Source organism: Sorghum bicolor, chromosome 6 (genome assembly GCF_000003195.3).
Source record: "Sorghum bicolor cultivar BTx623 chromosome 6, Sorghum_bicolor_NCBIv3, whole genome shotgun sequence".
Lineage (NCBI taxonomy): Eukaryota > Viridiplantae > Streptophyta > Magnoliopsida > Poales > Poaceae > Sorghum > Sorghum bicolor.
The window spans coordinates 56,160,128-56,176,827 of NC_012875.2; the positions used below are offsets into that span (position 1 = coordinate 56,160,128).

At 42.2% G+C, this 16,700-nt stretch overlaps 3 protein-coding genes across 4 annotated transcripts; 1 reads left to right on the top strand and 2 right to left on the bottom strand.

Moving 5' to 3' along the window:
- On the bottom strand, positions 1,560-6,768 carry LOC8072335 (CCR4-NOT transcription complex subunit 9). Of its 2 annotated transcripts, none has more exons than XM_021463910.1 (10): positions 6,490-6,768; positions 6,134-6,329; positions 4,744-4,815; positions 4,405-4,494; positions 4,227-4,269; positions 3,980-4,086; positions 3,340-3,435; positions 2,466-2,656; positions 2,305-2,374; positions 1,560-2,194 (listed from the first exon to the last, which is right to left on the bottom strand). In XM_021463910.1, the coding sequence occupies exons 2-10, from the start codon at positions 6,317-6,319 to the stop codon at positions 2,084-2,086; spliced, it is 966 nt and encodes a 321-aa protein (XP_021319585.1). In that variant the 5' UTR covers positions 6,320-6,329; positions 6,490-6,768; the 3' UTR covers positions 1,560-2,083. The 2 variants fall into 2 exon arrangements, with proteins under 2 accessions (XP_021319585.1, XP_002448518.1); XM_002448473.2 differs by having other exon boundaries at positions 6,134-6,337; positions 6,490-6,765.
- Positions 6,954-9,439, top strand: LOC8072336 (40S ribosomal protein S11). The gene is made up of 6 exons (XM_002447041.2): positions 6,954-7,123; positions 7,915-7,955; positions 8,040-8,140; positions 8,617-8,761; positions 8,848-8,937; positions 9,149-9,439. Exons 1-6 carry the CDS (start codon positions 7,112-7,114, stop codon positions 9,237-9,239), a joined length of 480 nt encoding a protein of 159 aa, XP_002447086.1. The 5' UTR covers positions 6,954-7,111; the 3' UTR covers positions 9,240-9,439.
- Positions 11,609-15,922, bottom strand: LOC8063962 (UDP-N-acetylglucosamine diphosphorylase 1). The gene is made up of 15 exons (XM_021462287.1): positions 15,521-15,922; positions 14,945-14,999; positions 14,687-14,838; positions 14,534-14,573; positions 14,085-14,174; positions 13,886-13,998; positions 13,686-13,760; positions 13,435-13,474; positions 13,263-13,345; positions 13,109-13,186; positions 12,875-13,018; positions 12,717-12,784; positions 12,290-12,404; positions 12,034-12,190; positions 11,609-11,928 (listed from the first exon to the last, which is right to left on the bottom strand). The coding sequence occupies exons 1-15, from the start codon at positions 15,692-15,694 to the stop codon at positions 11,831-11,833; spliced, it is 1,482 nt and encodes a 493-aa protein (XP_021317962.1). The 5' UTR covers positions 15,695-15,922; the 3' UTR covers positions 11,609-11,830.

Consider the following 16,700-nt stretch of genomic DNA (forward strand, 5'->3'; position numbering starts at 1 on the left):
AATCCCTCCAGGATCCTTCAGCAGATTTCGTATGAGAAGTAGAGAAAAGATGGGAAAGACGATCAAGAAAGAGGATAATAAACATGCTAAAAAGGGCCGTATTGTTGATAAGGGTCATGATAACAGTGAGACTCTTTAGGAGATACTAGAAGAAGAATAAATCAAAGATACCAAGCTGATAAAACTCTCAATGCAGGCAGCTCGGTCTATGCTTATAAGTACTTAGGTTTATTTCTTGGGGTCAACCTCTCCTTGCTACTGTTGTAAAAAAAAAAGAAGGAAAAAATATCTCTCCTTGCTACATCCACGGCAAACAGTGCTTTCACTTTTTGAACGGTAGTTTTTTCTCACTTTTTTTCTCACAGAATTTTAATATAAACATCAGCATAAGCTAAATTTCAGCGAACCGAACGAGACGGTTTAGTTAAAAAAACCTAGTTACTCCATGCATGGAACATTAAATGTAGATAAAAAAATAAACTAATTACACAGTTTAGTTAAGAATCGCGAGACGAATCTTTTAAGCCTAGTTACTCCATGATTAGCCTTAAGTGCTACAGTAACCCATATATGCTAATGACAGATTAATTATGCTTAATAAATTTGTCTTGTAATTTTCTGACGAGCTATGTAATTTGTTTTTTTATTAGTTTCTAAAAACCCCTCCCGACATCCTTCCGACACATCCGATATGACACCCAAAAAATTTTCGTTCCCAATCTAAACAGGCCCTTATAAGCATAGACCGAGCTGCCTGCATTGAGAGTTTTATCAGCTCTATTCTATTCCTTTTGGCGAGTATCGGTAGTAATCAATGCTAACTTCTGTGTATACGAGTGGGAAGATGATAGATCATTGACTGGAGTATCGGTCCAGATTCAACGAGAATTGTGTTATTTAAGTTCATGGGAGTATGAGTGGGAAGATGGTAGATCATTTACTTGAGTATCTGTCCAGATTCAACTAAAATTGTGTTATTTAAGTTCATGGAACATGAGATGAACTTAGCCTACTCCGAAGGACATTTATATTCAAGTTAAGAGCTCACATCTTTTATTTGTAGGATCAGTTTTGCAGGGCACCGGTCCTTTTAAAGCGAGCTCTTCTAGTGGATTAGTCTTTTTAGTGAAACAGAAGCCCTTTGTAAAAAACATTTGATAAAATGACTTCAGAGAGTATTTTTAAGAGGAGGTGATAGAAGCTATTTTTTTACTCCAGCTTTTAGTTCAAAGAGAGCTGTAGCTCCTTGGTGGCTTGAGAGAGAGAGAGAGAGAAACATTTTTTTTTTGTCCTATTTGGTAGGGCTTCTAAAAGATACTCTTTTTGAACCTCAACTTTTTATGTTTCAAGCTGAAAATTTGAAATCCAGCTACGAGGATTACTAGGAAAACTTGGAAGTTTCGATGCAAAATGAAGAAAAGGGTAATGATATCGAAGGATTTTACTGAACAGATTCAGTTCCTGACTATTTCACTTCATGCATCCCAAACATGCCCCTTCAATAGGATACGAATATATTACTGGAGCGAGTAATTAATTGCTCGGTACCCTGCCCTAGGAAACAAAAATTAACTACTCGATTAGTTAATTGTCATCTGAACAAATTAAGAATCGTCTGCTTTGATACAGGACGCCACTAGAAAAGACAAAAGCAACCCATAAACTGGGTAAACCCACTATGCTCGCTGAGAAATATAGCACACGCCGTACTCTTCTTTTCGGTATGCTTTCCGACGGCATCATCCAAAAGAAATTCAATATCACGACCGATCGGCACAGCGAGAAAGCTTCACGGGACAGGTTCTTCCTCCTTTGTTCTCAGGTTTAGAAGGGTCAACGCACAAGAGCTCCGGTGCAAGAACACAAAAGCAGCAGCTTGCTGAGCTTGTTTCTACAGCATTACATGACAGGCGCACATCAGCTTTAACTGCTTATGACAATACCACACAACATTCCTATTTTTACCCCGGCAGAAAGTCAGACCATACTAAGTTTCTTCTGGACAGTGGCCAGATCTTCTCTAGTTGCAATTCACTGAGAGGTGCTGTGTTATTGACGTGAATTGCAACGTCTAGACCGCATATCATATTCCCATGTTCATGGGATCCATGCCTGGTTGAGGACCTCCTCCCATGCCTCCGCCTGTCACATTGTGCAGGAGCTGTTGGAGCCAGCGCCTTGTCGCTGGATCATCCTGTCACAGTAAGTTGGTATATTTAGTACAAAACATTTAATTTTGCAGGCATTTGTTAAGGATGATTGCAATATTGAATTGCTGAGAGCTGATGTAAGAGTGTGGCTCACCCTAAGACAGTTATTGAATGTCCCATCTTTGAGCATGTCTGGAAGGCAGCTCTGCAATGCAGCACAGGCCCTGTGTAGAAAGGGAAAGTTAAACAGATTGCATATATTGTTGGGGGCACATGTGTAAAATAACTTCGCAGAATGCGAATGATAGCACAGACCTAGGGTTATCTGACAGCCTGAGGTAACAGCGAATGATGTGCTTCAGCAGCCTTGTGGAGGGCTGATCAGCAAGTGAAACAACCATGTTTGCTAAAACACTGCCTACAGCAAAGAAGCGCTCAGCAGTGGCACAAATGTAGCGCAGCCCAACATCATCTAGAAGAATCTTTTGGACAATGAAAGTTGCCACCTGCATAAACAACAAACCATTTCAGTCCCAAACAAGCATGTGTGGTTGAAGGTTGTTGGTTCTTGACAAAGTACATAAAGAGCCCCCACTGATACACATGGACATGAAAAAGTGAAACTTGATGTGATCTATGTTTCAATACGTGATACTATGAAAATTTGACAATTCACATCTGATCTTAATTTAGATATTGATCTGTAAGATGTTATGCAAATGTACAGGAAAACATTCAAACACAACAAAAAGAGAATAAATAACCCAAGACACCAAGGACCTATTGCTAGCCACTCACATATGCATATTTAGCTAAGTTAGTGATTGAGGGCTACAAATGTAGGTGAACAAGAGCTTGTGTGGTCCATGAGAAATCTAGCAGCCTTAAAATTCAACACCAATGGTATGTTCTAGTGATAAAAGTCTAGGACAGTCGCTGAATGGCCAAACAGTTTTTTAGGCTCCTTGTATGAGTCACCTTTTAGACTTACTAATTGTACAAAGTTAGGCTCATCATAGAGAAAGCTGGTACAGGCCAAGAATATCCTAGAGATAACTGATGGTAGCAAAGTAGTAGATAAACTTCAGATGACAAAATACATACTAAAAACCCTATTACACATTTGCCAGTATTAAGCAGAAGAGATAAATGCTGATATTTGAAAGAGAATAGATGGCTAGCTACATACAGTTTTGGATAGCTCACTACCCATCTCCATGGTTCGCAAGCACAGAGGAATTATTTCAGTTTGCAGCAAAAAACTGATGACTTCAGTATCATCAACCTGCATTATTACCAAAATAAAAAGAGAAAAATTTTATTTACAGAAATGGTATAGAGCAAGTACTTTTTTTTCTCGAACACACAGAGCTGTGTATCTTTGTATTAAGAAGAAAAAGGGGCAAGAGCCTTTACAACACACACCCACACTCCTAAGCAAGTAAGCACTGATTATATCATTATTATATGTATTTTTGAACAAAATGAAGGGAACGGCCCAAAAGGTAGCATATATGTTGTTACTGCTGCATGATAAATTGACAATAAAAGAACATCTCAATGCAACAAATAACAAATCTGCTATTTTGTCTTGTGATTTGTCTCAGATAATGATGTAGCTATCATGCTATGTTCAGATTCTCCATGACCAATTTCATTATTTAACTAAACTGAAGGCAAATACACTAAGTGGTAAGTGCATCGTATTGTGCTAATTACATAGAAGCACAAGAGAACTGCATGAATCATCGCTGATAATTGTATTGAAAACTTAACATATCTGTTTATCACATAGCATGCACCTAGGTACTCAAATAATGAAAAATTACCTTGACAAGAGCACCGATGACCCCCAAGCTAGTAAGCCTTAGGTACTCAAAAGGTCTCGTTTTGCTGGTAGTGTTGAGGAATGGGTACAGGTACAGTGGAATATGAGCTGAAAAGAATTTAAATTTTGTCAAGAGCAGTTATCCATATACATAATTGAGACAATGAGGAAGGGAGGCAGGATGTAGGTTTAATAATACACCATTTCCGTGCATTTAAACAATAATATGCAAGGACATGGCTTGTTACCATTTAAGAAAAGGATCCTGGTCTCAGGGTGCGATGCAACACACTGCAATAGTTAATGAAATCGATAAAAAAAGTTAAACACAAAGGTATGCCATAAACCTAAATGTGTACCCTTGCAGTAGCAACAACCAGAAGCTAAAACATTGAGCTATGATCCTGTTAGTTGAAAAAAGCGCACCTGCAGAAGTGCAAGAGCATTGCAAACTCGGTTTGATGCTCCAGGTGACAGCGTAGGGGGTGAGAGTGACGGGTAAATAGAAATAATCTCCTGCATACATTTCCAGGTCACCAAGCATAACAAATTAAAAAGACTGGGTTAAACCAGAAATAAGTTGCACTATTTATGGCCACCAATGCCATGCTGATTTCTATTAAGACAAAAAATGACTTAGCACAATAACAGATTCATCACAGGGACACAACAAAAAGTGTAAAGTATCCTCAAACCTAGCTACCAGTCCTTTGTCATTACAAGTATTAAAATCATATCTATTGAAAGTCCATGAACTATGCATACCTGGAGTAGTGCAGCAATTGTGCCAAACGAGTGCCAAAGCAGCGGGGCAAGATCTTGAAAAATCTCCCTTTTCTGAAAAATGGATACATTTGAATATCAAGTAGTTCTACCTTGCAAAATGCTATTTCATGTTAACGACTGAATGTACAAATATACAATCATTTAATTTCAGTTTTAAGAACAAAAATGGTACCCCAAATTTGAAGCCACTTATCTGGGCATCCATTCATAGTCTAACAACTAAGCTACTAATTTTGCAGTGGCAACATAAGGTTTACGGAAGTACGGATAAGCTAATCAAAGCAAGGTCATTCAAAAAATAAATAAATGTGCCCCATAATGGAAATCTCGAATGACTGCTGCCCAAGATACTGCTTACAAGCTGAGACCATGATAAAATTCAAGACATACAGCTAAAATTGAGGCCTTTCAATCAAGAAAAGCAATCAGAAAATAATCAATGCATGGAATAATTCTTACACCAAATCACTAATAAACTAGGATAATCGAATACGACAAAATAGCATAACGTATCTAGGGCGACAAAACAGCATAACGTATTTAGGGCTACAAAACAACACAAACGTAACTAGGCCGACAAAACTGGATAATGTCACGAGGGCCACATAATGTCTTAAAAGCTTCCCCAAGTTGGGCAGCTGTACACGTGTTGGATAACAAGTGGAATCTGGCAAGTCCACTGGCACCTGAGTTTGACTCCACCGACATCCGTAACGGAGTAACACTAAGTGCAGCAGTTACTCGGACATCCATGTCCTGAAAATCTTGTCCGATTCAGACAGCCATACACGTGTCAGATACGGACAGATATTTGGCAATGTCAAATGTTTTGCCAAGTCGGACATCTGGATATGAGTATGGCTCTACCCTACACTTGCAACGGAGTAACGCTAAGGGCGGCAGTTACTCGGACACCTATTTCCTGAAAACATCGTCCGATTTGGACAGCCATACCCATTTTCGATTATGGGTGAACTTGGCAATGTCCTAAAGTGTTTTGCAAGTCAGACACCTGCACCTGAGTATGACTCCACCCGCACCCGTGATGGAGTAACACTAGGCATGACAGTTCCCTGAACACCCATGTTCTAAAAACCTTTTGCCGATTCAGACAGCGTGAGCATGTCGGATTCCAAGTGATATTTGGCAGTGTCCGAAAAGGTTTTGCCAAGTCGAAGGCCTGCAGCTGAGGATGACACAACCCTGCGCAACCGTAATTCACAAGCACAAATCACACAAATCGAATTGCACAAAATTCCATCAACAATCAACAAGAGATAATTCACACACAAATCCAACTGCTAACGTAGAGATCACTATGCGAAAATCATCCCCCACGAGCGGGAGCTACAACAGCTGTGGAGGCAACCTTGGAGAGCTCAAGCAGCGCGTTCTCGCGCAGTTCAGGGTCGCAGAGCTCCAGGACCAGCTGCTCCGCCGACGCCATCTTCTTATCCTTGGCCGCCTGGCCCGGGGCCAGGCCACCGCTGCTTCCAGCCATCGGAGAGGGGGACGGCGGCGAGACCCCGGCGAAGGAGGGGGGAATGTTCGCCATCTCAACTCAACTGCACGACTGCAACGAAACATCGATCACCACACCACTTATCCACAAATCTCCAACACAAAACGAATCGGTGAAAAAAGAACCGGCTGAATCGAAATCACAGGTCTCCAATCCGAGAAACCGATTGAATTCGAGGTGGATCTTCACTCCGCTGGACTTACCTCCGTGACTGCCGGCGCGGAGGCCAAGGCTGCTCGAACCCGAAATGAAAGCCACAACCAGTTCCACCCCGGACGACGTCACTTCAGCAAACCCACCGGTGAGGTCTCTACGGGAGCCTCTAGCGGGCGAAGGAGGAGGAGGAGGAGGAGAGGAGGCGACGCCGACGGCGAGCCGGAGATATGCAGGCCACGGAGAGGAGGGGAACGGAAGGAGATCTCTTGTGGCCTTTGGCTTACCAGCGGACGGCTGAGATTAAGCGGCCAGTGAGATCGGACAGTCTGGCGGAAGCTCGGGGTCTGCACTGCCTCAATTGATGGCGTCACTGCGAACGGACGCTGGAGTAACTGAAAAATTAGCGGGCCAGGCCCACGGTAATATGGGCCGTGGGAAAAATGGGCCGTTTGGGCCAGCCTTCACACTTGCTCTATAGGCTATAGGGGTGTATGAGGGCACGTAGCACGATAATGCAGGGGCTCTTCTGCAAATTTCGAGCCAACCCCTCTCGCTCCGCTATAAGTTGCTCCCTAGGGTTTCCACCGCGCCGCCACTTCGTCCCGAGTCTCAGCTCCGCAGCCCCCAAGCGCCGCCGCCGCTTCGCCGCTAGACGCCCACCGCGCAGCCATGGCGGAACAGGTAATGCTCTCTCTGGGCTACTTCCCGTGTACGACCTCGGCTGCGCCGATCGCCGTCACTAGCTCGGGGCAGTTTGATATGCGATGCGCATTCGCGTAGATAGGTTTGCTTGTCCCTGATCTGGTTTGGTCCCGTGTACTGATGCCTGCGCCTGGTTTGGTGCCGTGTACTGAAGCCTGCGACTGCTAGTGTGTTTTGGTTTGTTGGGATCTATGTTTTCGATTTTTATCGACCGCTTATTGTTGCATAATTTGTCAGCGTGTGGTGGTTTGCAAATTGGTAGAATCTGATCATGGTAGAATTTAGTGATGCATCCTTTGTCAAGCGTTTGTTCAGGATTTATAGTTAAGGACACAAGAACTTGACGGGGTTTCAAGGTTTCAGTTGGGCTAGATGTGATAGGTCTGTTTACTGACACTTGTCAGTCTCACTTATCATTTTGTGAGGTTGCGACTCTGCTAGTTGGTAATTATAGGGACGTGATTATTGTGGCACTTGGAATTGTAATTTATGACCAACAACGAATTCGATACACATAATGGTCTTTATCACTGTAGTTCCATTGTATGTGGAATGTCCTGTGTTGATGATACGGTGTCAGTTCTAATTTCTAGGTTTGATGTGATGCTTTTATAGTTTGTATTAGTCACCATCTGATTATTTCAGAGCACAGTATTTACTGCATTTGTCAGGGATTTGGCAAGTTTTTTACTTTTTCATGTGTATAAGCAAGTCCAGTAGTTTCTAGCTAGTTGCAAAGTACTAATGTTTTCTATCTATCCATTTTCCAGACTGAGAAGGCTTTCCTCAAGCAGCCTAAGGTTTTCCTCAGGTGAGAGCTTCTTGCCTCTTCCATGATTTCTATTCTCTGAGCAATATGCATTTTGTGACCGTAGATTTCTTCTTAATTTTATAGCTCAAAGAAATCTGGTAAGGGTAAGAAGCCTGGCAAGGGAGGCAACCGGTTCTGGAAGAGCATTGGCCTTGGCTTCAAGACTCCCAGGGAAGCAATTGAAGGTAATAATGGTTTCCTTCGTGCTGGAAGCGCTCTATCTTCAAAGTCCTAGTGTTTGAAGGCGGGCATTGTTATTTGAGATAATTAAGGACAAATGATTGTCTATTTATACTGAAAGAAACAGAGTTCTAATGCTTAATAAATTGGTAGTGTAGCTCTAACTTTCAATCCCTTATTAAACGCTAATAGGTGATTATGTCATGATCCCTAGTGATATGATGTACCTTGTTTTAGATGGTGAGGGACAACATGTACTGTTTATACTACTTTTCTGTTCTGAATTGTTTTTTTGTTTCTGGTTACTGTAATTTTTGTCCTTAATAGTTAAATTGGTAGTCTGGCTCAAAATTTTATTTCCTATTTTGAAAACATTGAGGTTGCGATCCCAAGTACTATGGGTCTATAGAACATGAAAACCTGCAATTCTTAGTGATTGTTTTTGCATGCTAACAAGTCTTTAATATTTGATTGCCTGCAGGGACCTACATTGACAAGAAATGCCCATTCACTGGAACCGTTTCTATCAGAGGCAGAATTATTGCTGGAACGTGCCACAGTGCTAAGATGAACAGAACCATCATTGTTCGCAGGAACTACCTCCACTTTGTTAAGAAATACCAGAGGTAATTGACTGTTTGTGGAACCTAGACTTGTGTTTTTTCTTCCAAATGAACCTTGTTTCTAACATGAGCTACTCATGTGCCTTCAGGTATGAGAAGAGGCACTCCAACATTCCAGCTCACATCTCCCCATGCTTCCGTGTGAAGGAAGGTGACCATGTCATCATTGGCCAGTGCAGGTAATACTTGTGTCTGATCACCTCTTCTCTTTTGAGTTCAGCTTACCTGGTCTGTCAAGATCAATAAAATGGGCTGCAGATCCTTCTACATTCAACAATCAAACAACTACCACCATATTGAACATAATGTTTTCAGTTTAGTTGAAAACATTATGCATAGACAAACATGATTTTTTTTTTGCTGATGCATATGTTTCTGTACTGTGAACAGGCCGCTGTCAAAAACTGTGAGGTTCAATGTCGTTAAAGTCATTCCAGCTGGATCTGCTGCCGCGGGCAAGAAGGCTTTCACCGCAGCCTGAGTTTAGACTATGTTCCATGAGTAGTCTATAGAATGATGTCTTTTTTGTTAAAAAAAATCCCTGCTAGGCTGGTGCCTTCCGACTGTGGTTTGGAGATTCCTATCTCAATGAAGTCCCATCATCTGAACATGTTACTATTTATTGTACCTTGTCGTGCAAAGTTTTGCTAAGATCTATATTGTTTCGTGTCTGTTGATGTTTCTGGGTTGTGTTCCTATGCTTTAGCCATTGTTGTCTACTGCATTTCGTCGGAGTCTGGCAAGCAGTGGCAGTCTCAACTGCTGAAGCAGAGTTGAGGCCGTGAAGTTCTCGCAGTTCTGCCTGGCATATTTTAGTTTGTCTTTACGTTGTATGCTGTGATGTGTTCTCTCCTGAGATAATTGGTCCAGTTAGTGAGATTGCGGCTTGGGCTAATGGTTAATTGGTCGTTAGCGAGATCATTTGTGCCTGTCATGTTATGGATATCAGTAACCAGCCTGTGAAATTTAGCAGAAAATTCCTTATTTGAAACTAAAAATTTGTTCTTTTTTTCAAGAAGAGTTGAAGGGACGAACTCTATTTTAATTAAGGTTTTAAATCTCAGGCTATAGCCTCCGCTATCTCCGGCTATAGCTATTTGAGAAGGATTTAGCTAAGTTTTTCCATGTATAAGTTAGCCCTCTAAGTTTTTCCATGTACAAGTTAGTCCTTAGCTGCCGCCGGATATAGCCTATTTTGGGACATAACGAGCTTAGCCCGCTATTTAAAACCTACCAATTGGCAGATAAAACTACTTTGAAAAAATCCTTAATTATATATTTTTATTGGATAAAACTACTTTGAAAAAATCCTTAATTATATATTTTTATTGAAAAAATAGTGACTGCATTCTAGTTTTGAGAAATGCAATTACATTAACAAGTCTTCAGTTTTGAGAAATGCAATTACCTTACTTTGTTTACAATTGCTTCTTTCTGCCCTGGCACATTTACCCCCAAGTTCTGGCATATGCAGGTTCTTTTCTGTCTGCATGGGTATATCCAAATCTTCCACTTGCTCTTTTATCTTAACTGTTGGGACTTGGGAATCAAAGAAGGATGCATATGAGCTCTCCACAATATCTTATATCAGCCTAAGTTGAGTGGTGATGACAGCGTAAATGTGATCTGAAATGGTGAGGAACTGGTAGTTTCTTTACTAACATTGGGCAAGAGTTGGATTGGTAATCATGCATCATGCTAGTGTGGTTCTTAGGTGTGATAACCGATACAGAGGAAACACCATAGTAAAAGTGTACCTGTTATTATTGTAAATAATTGAAGATATGGAAATTGACCGTATCGGTCCCGTGGTTTTTTACTCGCATTGAGGAGGTTTTTCCATGAATGTTTTTTTTTTTGAAAAGAGGTTTTTCCATGAATGTTACTTTGAGTTCTGGTTGATTTTCTTTCTCTCGTCTGAATCTTTCTTGCACTGGTAAGTGCAAATGGAAATTCGTAACTTGCTGATAAATAATAGAGGATTTAAAGATACACCAACACCATATCTAGAGGTCCATGGAGTCACTTCAGACATCGGACTACACAGATCGCTGCATATTTCTTTGGTCTGTATCCTTCCTTATTTCCCTTCATTTTCTTTCTATGCTTGAGTGCATCATTTATATGTAGGGTCTTCCATGGTGTTGTTTCAGAGAGGAAAAAAAAGGTAAAACAATTGACCTTCTATTTATGTTGGACTTTCAGAACTGAATCGCTAAAGGTACACCTTCCTAATCTAGTATGTGAGAATGAAACTACTGATATCTCTGAACGTACAGCTTCCTAAACTATCATGTGAGAACGAAGCTTCATCATGGTTCTTCTGTACATTTGTACACCTATACATTGCCTAGAACAGACCTAGAGGCTAGAGCAGACGCATATACATTTCCGGGAAAGATTTGAAATAGAGTAGGGAAAAAAGTGTTTATCTCGATCAGTTAGCAAGACCATTTGTACGTGCCAGCCAGTCTGCCATGTGCCATCACTTTGTGCAACTTGCGGATCAGCCTATCAAATTTGGCGATACGAATCCCGTGGCCTGCTTGGACGAACGGTCTTCCCGTTTTGAGCAGGCTGCTGCTTCTCTCCACATCCTGGACGGCATTGTTTTTTCAGTCCAGACTCCAGAGTTGTGCAGGCTCCGTGCAAGACTGCCACAACTGCAGCCATTGGAATTCCAAAGGCGTTCCAAAGGCATTGCATTTGAGAGCCATTCAGCAATGTTTTTTTTTCTCATAACAAATCAGCTAACAATACTTTCTACCACGGCTTATCAGCCAAATGAACAAGACTTCGTTGATTCCACACGGCCTCAAAACCATCTACACTACACTGGAGCAACACAGGTGAAGCAAAAAAATTGAACTGCAAGGAGATGAGGAGAAAACTCAAGATGAATTTGGAGTTCGAGATGCTACATTACAACACGCACAGAACATACAAGTACACAACAACCCGCCCATCCACATCCATCTCACGCCTACAAGAAAATATACGCACCCTGCAATCCTTTCCGTTTGTTTTACAGTTACACAACTGCTGCTCAGCTGCTGCCATGGACAGGCCTACCTAGAATGATATCTCACTTGGCGCATGGAATGTCCGCCCACGGCAGATTGCTTCCAGGTTCTCTCCAGCATAGGAGGAAAGTGGAGAAACTTCGACGCCTATGAGTGGAAGCAAGAAAGCATCATCAGAGAAACGATACAGGCATAAGTCAATGTTGTTTACAAGTTCACTACGAGTGCTTAATCACCAATATGGCAAATTACCTGTCATATACAAGGGCACAGAATGCGTCAAGAAGCCACCAGCGGCGACTACCCATCTGCTATGGAGGCGGAGTAGCATGAGCTTTGCGCTATCAGGGGTGTCATATGTTGTGCCATTGGCATTCTTTACTGGTGCGAATTCCTCCTCCCGCATGACCTGAATTTTAACAGAAATGCACCGGTAAGTTTTTTCCTGCTCCTGACGAGGAACAAAAATAAGACAATATGCAAACTATGATTAGATAAAAACTCTAACCTCAAAAAGTGCCGTGGATGGGGAATAAGTGAAAGCATCGAATATAAACTGTTCAAGCTTCAGGCCTGTTGTAAACCCATGGATGGAAGGAATCTTCTTCTCAGCTAGATGATATCTGGTCACAGGATATACAAATGTCAGGTTCTAGTACTACAATATAATATAATCTACCTTCAGACACGATCCTTGCCAAGTAAAATTACTTCACATGACATGTCTTTTACACATTAATAAAATGCCACAAAGTTCTATAAAATATTGTGTGCTTTAAGTCTGGCACTCTCTCAGGAAAGAGTTACAAAACATCATTCAGAACTAGATAACTGGTTGCCTATTCTATTGTTGAGGACTGACTTGCGAAATTCTGAAAGAAGGCTTCCTTCCAAACAAAAAAAAAATGAAAGGAGGCAAACTAGAGAATACTCACACACTGTCCTTCTCAAGGCTGTTTGCCACTTGATTCAAAAAGTCCAGGGTGAACATGTGCAGACAGATCTATACAAAGGGGAAAAGGATAATTTGCAACTGTTATACTTTGGAAGGAGGGAGGAGGAAGGGAATGAGAAGCGAAGGATAGAATCATACATTGCTCCAACAATAACGAAGTCGCCCTGTTGATTGATTAATTTCAGTAGTCATAGCTGCATCCATTTCACTGTACTCAACCACCGAGAGAGGTCCACCACGACCTCGTTGAACAAATACCCCAACATTCTCTTGTGGATAAGCCTGTTGAGTATTCAATTGACTATCAATGAGGTGCATTGCTATATATGACAATGGTAGCCCACCAGTTTGAAGCATGAGACTGGAGTGTACCTTCCTAACCACTTTGGCAGCAGAAGATACACCTTTGTCAATGAAGTACCCTAAGAATGTAGGATCTGCAACTCGAACCTATAAACATGACACTGGTCAGAAAAAGAAAAGGAAAACAAAACACAAGGATTTATCTCAAAACATATGTCCCCACCAGTGCATTGTCAACTCCGTAGCAATCTACATATTTTACACCCCGTGCAGCCATATCTTCCAACAACTTTTTGGACTTCAGCGCTGTGAGGTGTTATGATAGCCAAATTAATCATCTAACATGATTGTTTAGTAAATGATGCGATTGAAGTTGCATTTTTTATGGGGATTACCAGCATAAACTCCACCATTGCCATCAGGAGCCTTTGCTACCTGGTTTTATGCACAGAAAAGACAACAAGAATGTCACAACTTAGCATTGGAAAATAGTCAGTATCAAAAAAAAAAACTTTGTAAAATGAATTGTCAATTCAACAATTGGACTCCATGAGTCAAACTCGTAGAACAAGTTGCAAACACAAAAAATTATGGCTTCTGACTATACAAGGTCAAAGCAGAGTTTAGAAGTCAAAGAGGATTGTACCCTATATGGTGTCTCCATAATAAATCTACCATCAGCAGAAACACATGGAAGTGTGCCTTGTTGGAAAAATGTCACCTGCCAAAAAAAGGTTTAAGCCTAATCAGGAAACAAAACTCTTACTAATGAATTGGGAGTCTTGTGCATTTTGTTGAAATACGATGGCTTATTTAGCACTGCTAATAATTTTTGGTAGCACTTACTTGGTCAGGGTCCAAGCCAAAATATCTACGGGTCTCAAAGAATTTGCGAGTGACAGCATCTGTAAAGGGGCTTGTCATTATGTACCAGTGGATCGGCACAGTGTTACTCGGACCTGCAAGTTATTATCAATTTGAGTGTGATAATCTGAAGCAAAGAAAAGATAAATAACTAGAAATATGATGGATTAAAAACTATTACTTTCACTAGATTGAGCAGCTAGCTTTTGAACACACAAAATACGTTCAGCTTGGAGTTGGAAAAGTGACTTTCCAGATGGAAGTCCAATATCTGAGGCAAAAAGAAAAAAAATAAACAAGTTATGTTATCCATCATACAGAATGGGTCATCACATTTTAGGAAAAGGCCAATTACACCATAAAATGGATGAACAAAGATAAGGAGGCAAATACAACTTCTGCCATTTTGATAAACTCCACGGCATAAATAGATGCAAAATAGACAGCACAGGAAATATAGTGGTCATCATTAACCAAAAAATATGTTATATATGAAGTAAGAAATAATTCACAGCAGCAATAGCATGCATCTCTGTGGTTCCAAAATAGGAAAAGAAAACTCATAACACTGCACATGTGTGATATGAAGCTAAGTACTAACATACAACGATTCCGGTTAAAGCAACTTACTGAAACATCCCTTAGGATCTGAGCTTCCCAGTCGAGTACCCTGCGCACAACATTTCAGGAGAAACACCATGTACATATTATTTCCCAATTCAGTGCATAAGTATATATATACCAGACACTAGACAGAAGAAGACTTCTCAGAATTCAGAGTACCTGACCACCGGCCAAAAGGACAACAGCCAGCTTCCCCTCCGAGATGGCTTTCAGCCCCTTCTTCCACCATCTTTCTTTGTCCTCAGGAGACCTGTCCTCCACCTTGGAGACGCTAGATTCTGGCACGGGCTCGACAGCAGGCAATGGGATGCCTGTGATTGGGATGAACACCACATAACTCTAACTAAGGATGCCAGTTAAAGATTCACGTGACAAAGCTTTCTACATTGGAGCAACGAATATTCTTCCACCTCTCACCTTGTGATCCAAGGGACCGCCGGATGATCCGATCGATCCTTGAAAGGTCTAGACTCTGAATACAGCACAGAATGTGATTTAGCAACTGTCAGAGTGGTAAGATGAAAGAAGAAAAATGCAGTAGAACAAGAAACACATACTGGTTCAAGGACATTGGTGGAACTGGGAATTGCCCAGAAACATATTGAAACTATTAGTACGACGAATCATCTTATCCAAAAGTATTAACTTAACTGCTTGAAACCAAATCTATAAAACATTCCTGAAGAATTCCAGCTTAGAACGAAATCTATATGCATGAACTCCAACCCCAAACCAAGTCGTGACGCAGAATTCGTACCCCGTAATAAAAAAAGGTTTATGCAGAAATAGTCCTTAAACTGGACGAAAAGCACACAACAGGAATCTTTTCCGTGGCGTCGACGAGGAGAGAAGAGTTACACACCAACAACAGGAATCAGAACAACAACCGCACTGATAATTCCAACGGAAGAACAGACCTTCCACGCGAATTCCAACTAAAAACCAAATCTTTGGGCCCGGCACAGCTGGAACCAGAGCGCATTGCTGCCTCACCTCGATGTCCCGGACGAGGAGCTCCCGGTCCTCGGGCGAGAGATCGTCCCAGAGCGCGAAGGCGCCCTCCTGGCCGTAGTCCTTCATCCTCTCGAGCATCGCCTGCGGCGGCGCGGCGCCCCACCTCCCCACCGGCCCCGGCGCCGACAGGCCGACCACCATCTCTTCCTTCATCCCCTTTCACCTCTCTGCTCCGCTCCTCCTCACCGCCCGCAGCGCCCACCGCACAAGCAGCAGCAAGAGCAGGTAGTGGGAAATGAGAGAGAGAGGGAGAGGAGATCTGTGATTGGGCAATGATACTGGTTTGGCCAAAGATGCCAACTCGGACGACGGATTGTTCTCGGATCGCCGTCGCCGGTGGGTGGGCCGCCTGCGCCTGCGCGTTTATATACCGGGCGTGATCCCTGTGTGCATGTGTCAGTCTCACACTCTTATCCTCCTGTATTAATTTGGACGCGAGCAGATTACAGCGAACGCCGTTGGACTGTTCCTGCAACAAGAAATCTAACCCTGTCGTCTTCCGTGGCAGATATGGTTATATATTGGTCAAGATTATTATAAACCCTCTCTAGTAATAAGTACTGTACCATCCAATCAGTTCCCCCATTCATTTTCGCATTGCTGTGGATCTTCAGAAGAAGAATTCAGGCTGTACTGTAGTAGTGAAATCTGCAGAATTCAGGCTTTTGAGAGTTGTGACCTCCGAGGGCGACGACCAAGGACTGCTAAACCAACAAACATCCATCTCGTAGCCAGTGCCTGCCCATTTCAGGCAACTTCTGTTTGTGTTCTTTTAATCGGTTATTAATCACATGATACAAAAAGGATAAACCATGCATCACCTACACACCCACCGAACCCAGTGTTTGACTGACACGGAGGGTCATTAGAGGGCACCTACTAATCTGTGGGCTGTGGCCTTTTGTACTGGCAATAGATGCAGCGAGATGGTGGAGGCATGATGGAGCATGTACCATGCATGCTGGCTGCCATTTGCCCATGCATGCCACCTGATGATCTGCACGATACGAGCATGACTGCCTGACGACGCGTCGGTCAGCCAGCCGGCTCTCGTCTTCATGGTCATGGCCGCACCTACCTCTCCTCTCCTCTTCTCCCAGTTGGGACTTGCGATCAGATGACAGATGAGTAAACTCGCATGCATTCATGCTCGCGTCGC

What these genes read in the sequence shown, in the direction of transcription:
- LOC8072336 (XM_002447041.2), top strand. An exon ending in TCCCAGGGAAGCAATTGAAG is followed by an intron (nt 8,141 to 8,616) that starts GTAATAATGGTT and finishes GATTGCCTGCAG; the next exon opens with GGACCTACATTGACAAGAAA. An exon ending in GTCATCATTGGCCAGTGCAG is followed by an intron (nt 8,938 to 9,148) that starts GTAATACTTGTG and finishes TACTGTGAACAG; the next exon opens with GCCGCTGTCAAAAACTGTGA.
- LOC8072335 (XM_021463910.1), bottom strand. Translation starts at nt 6,319, where the DNA reads ATGGCGAACATTCCCCCCTCCTTCGCCGGGGTCTCGCCGCCGTCCCCC. An exon ending in TCATCGGTGCTCTTGTCAAG is followed by an intron (nt 3,436 to 3,979) that starts GTAATTTTTCAT and finishes GTAATAATGCAG; the next exon opens with GTTGATGATACTGAAGTCAT. An exon ending in CATTCAATAACTGTCTTAGG is followed by an intron (nt 2,195 to 2,304) that starts GTGAGCCACACT and finishes TTACTGTGACAG; the next exon opens with GATGATCCAGCGACAAGGCG.
- LOC8063962 (XM_021462287.1), bottom strand. Translation starts at nt 15,694, where the DNA reads ATGAAGGAAGAGATGGTGGTCGGCCTGTCGGCGCCGGGGCCGGTGGGG. An exon ending in CAATGGTGGAGTTTATGCTG is followed by an intron (nt 13,346 to 13,434) that starts GTAATCCCCATA and finishes AACACCTCACAG; the next exon opens with CGCTGAAGTCCAAAAAGTTG. An exon ending in CTGCCAAAGTGGTTAGGAAG is followed by an intron (nt 13,019 to 13,108) that starts GTACACTCCAGT and finishes AATACTCAACAG; the next exon opens with GCTTATCCACAAGAGAATGT.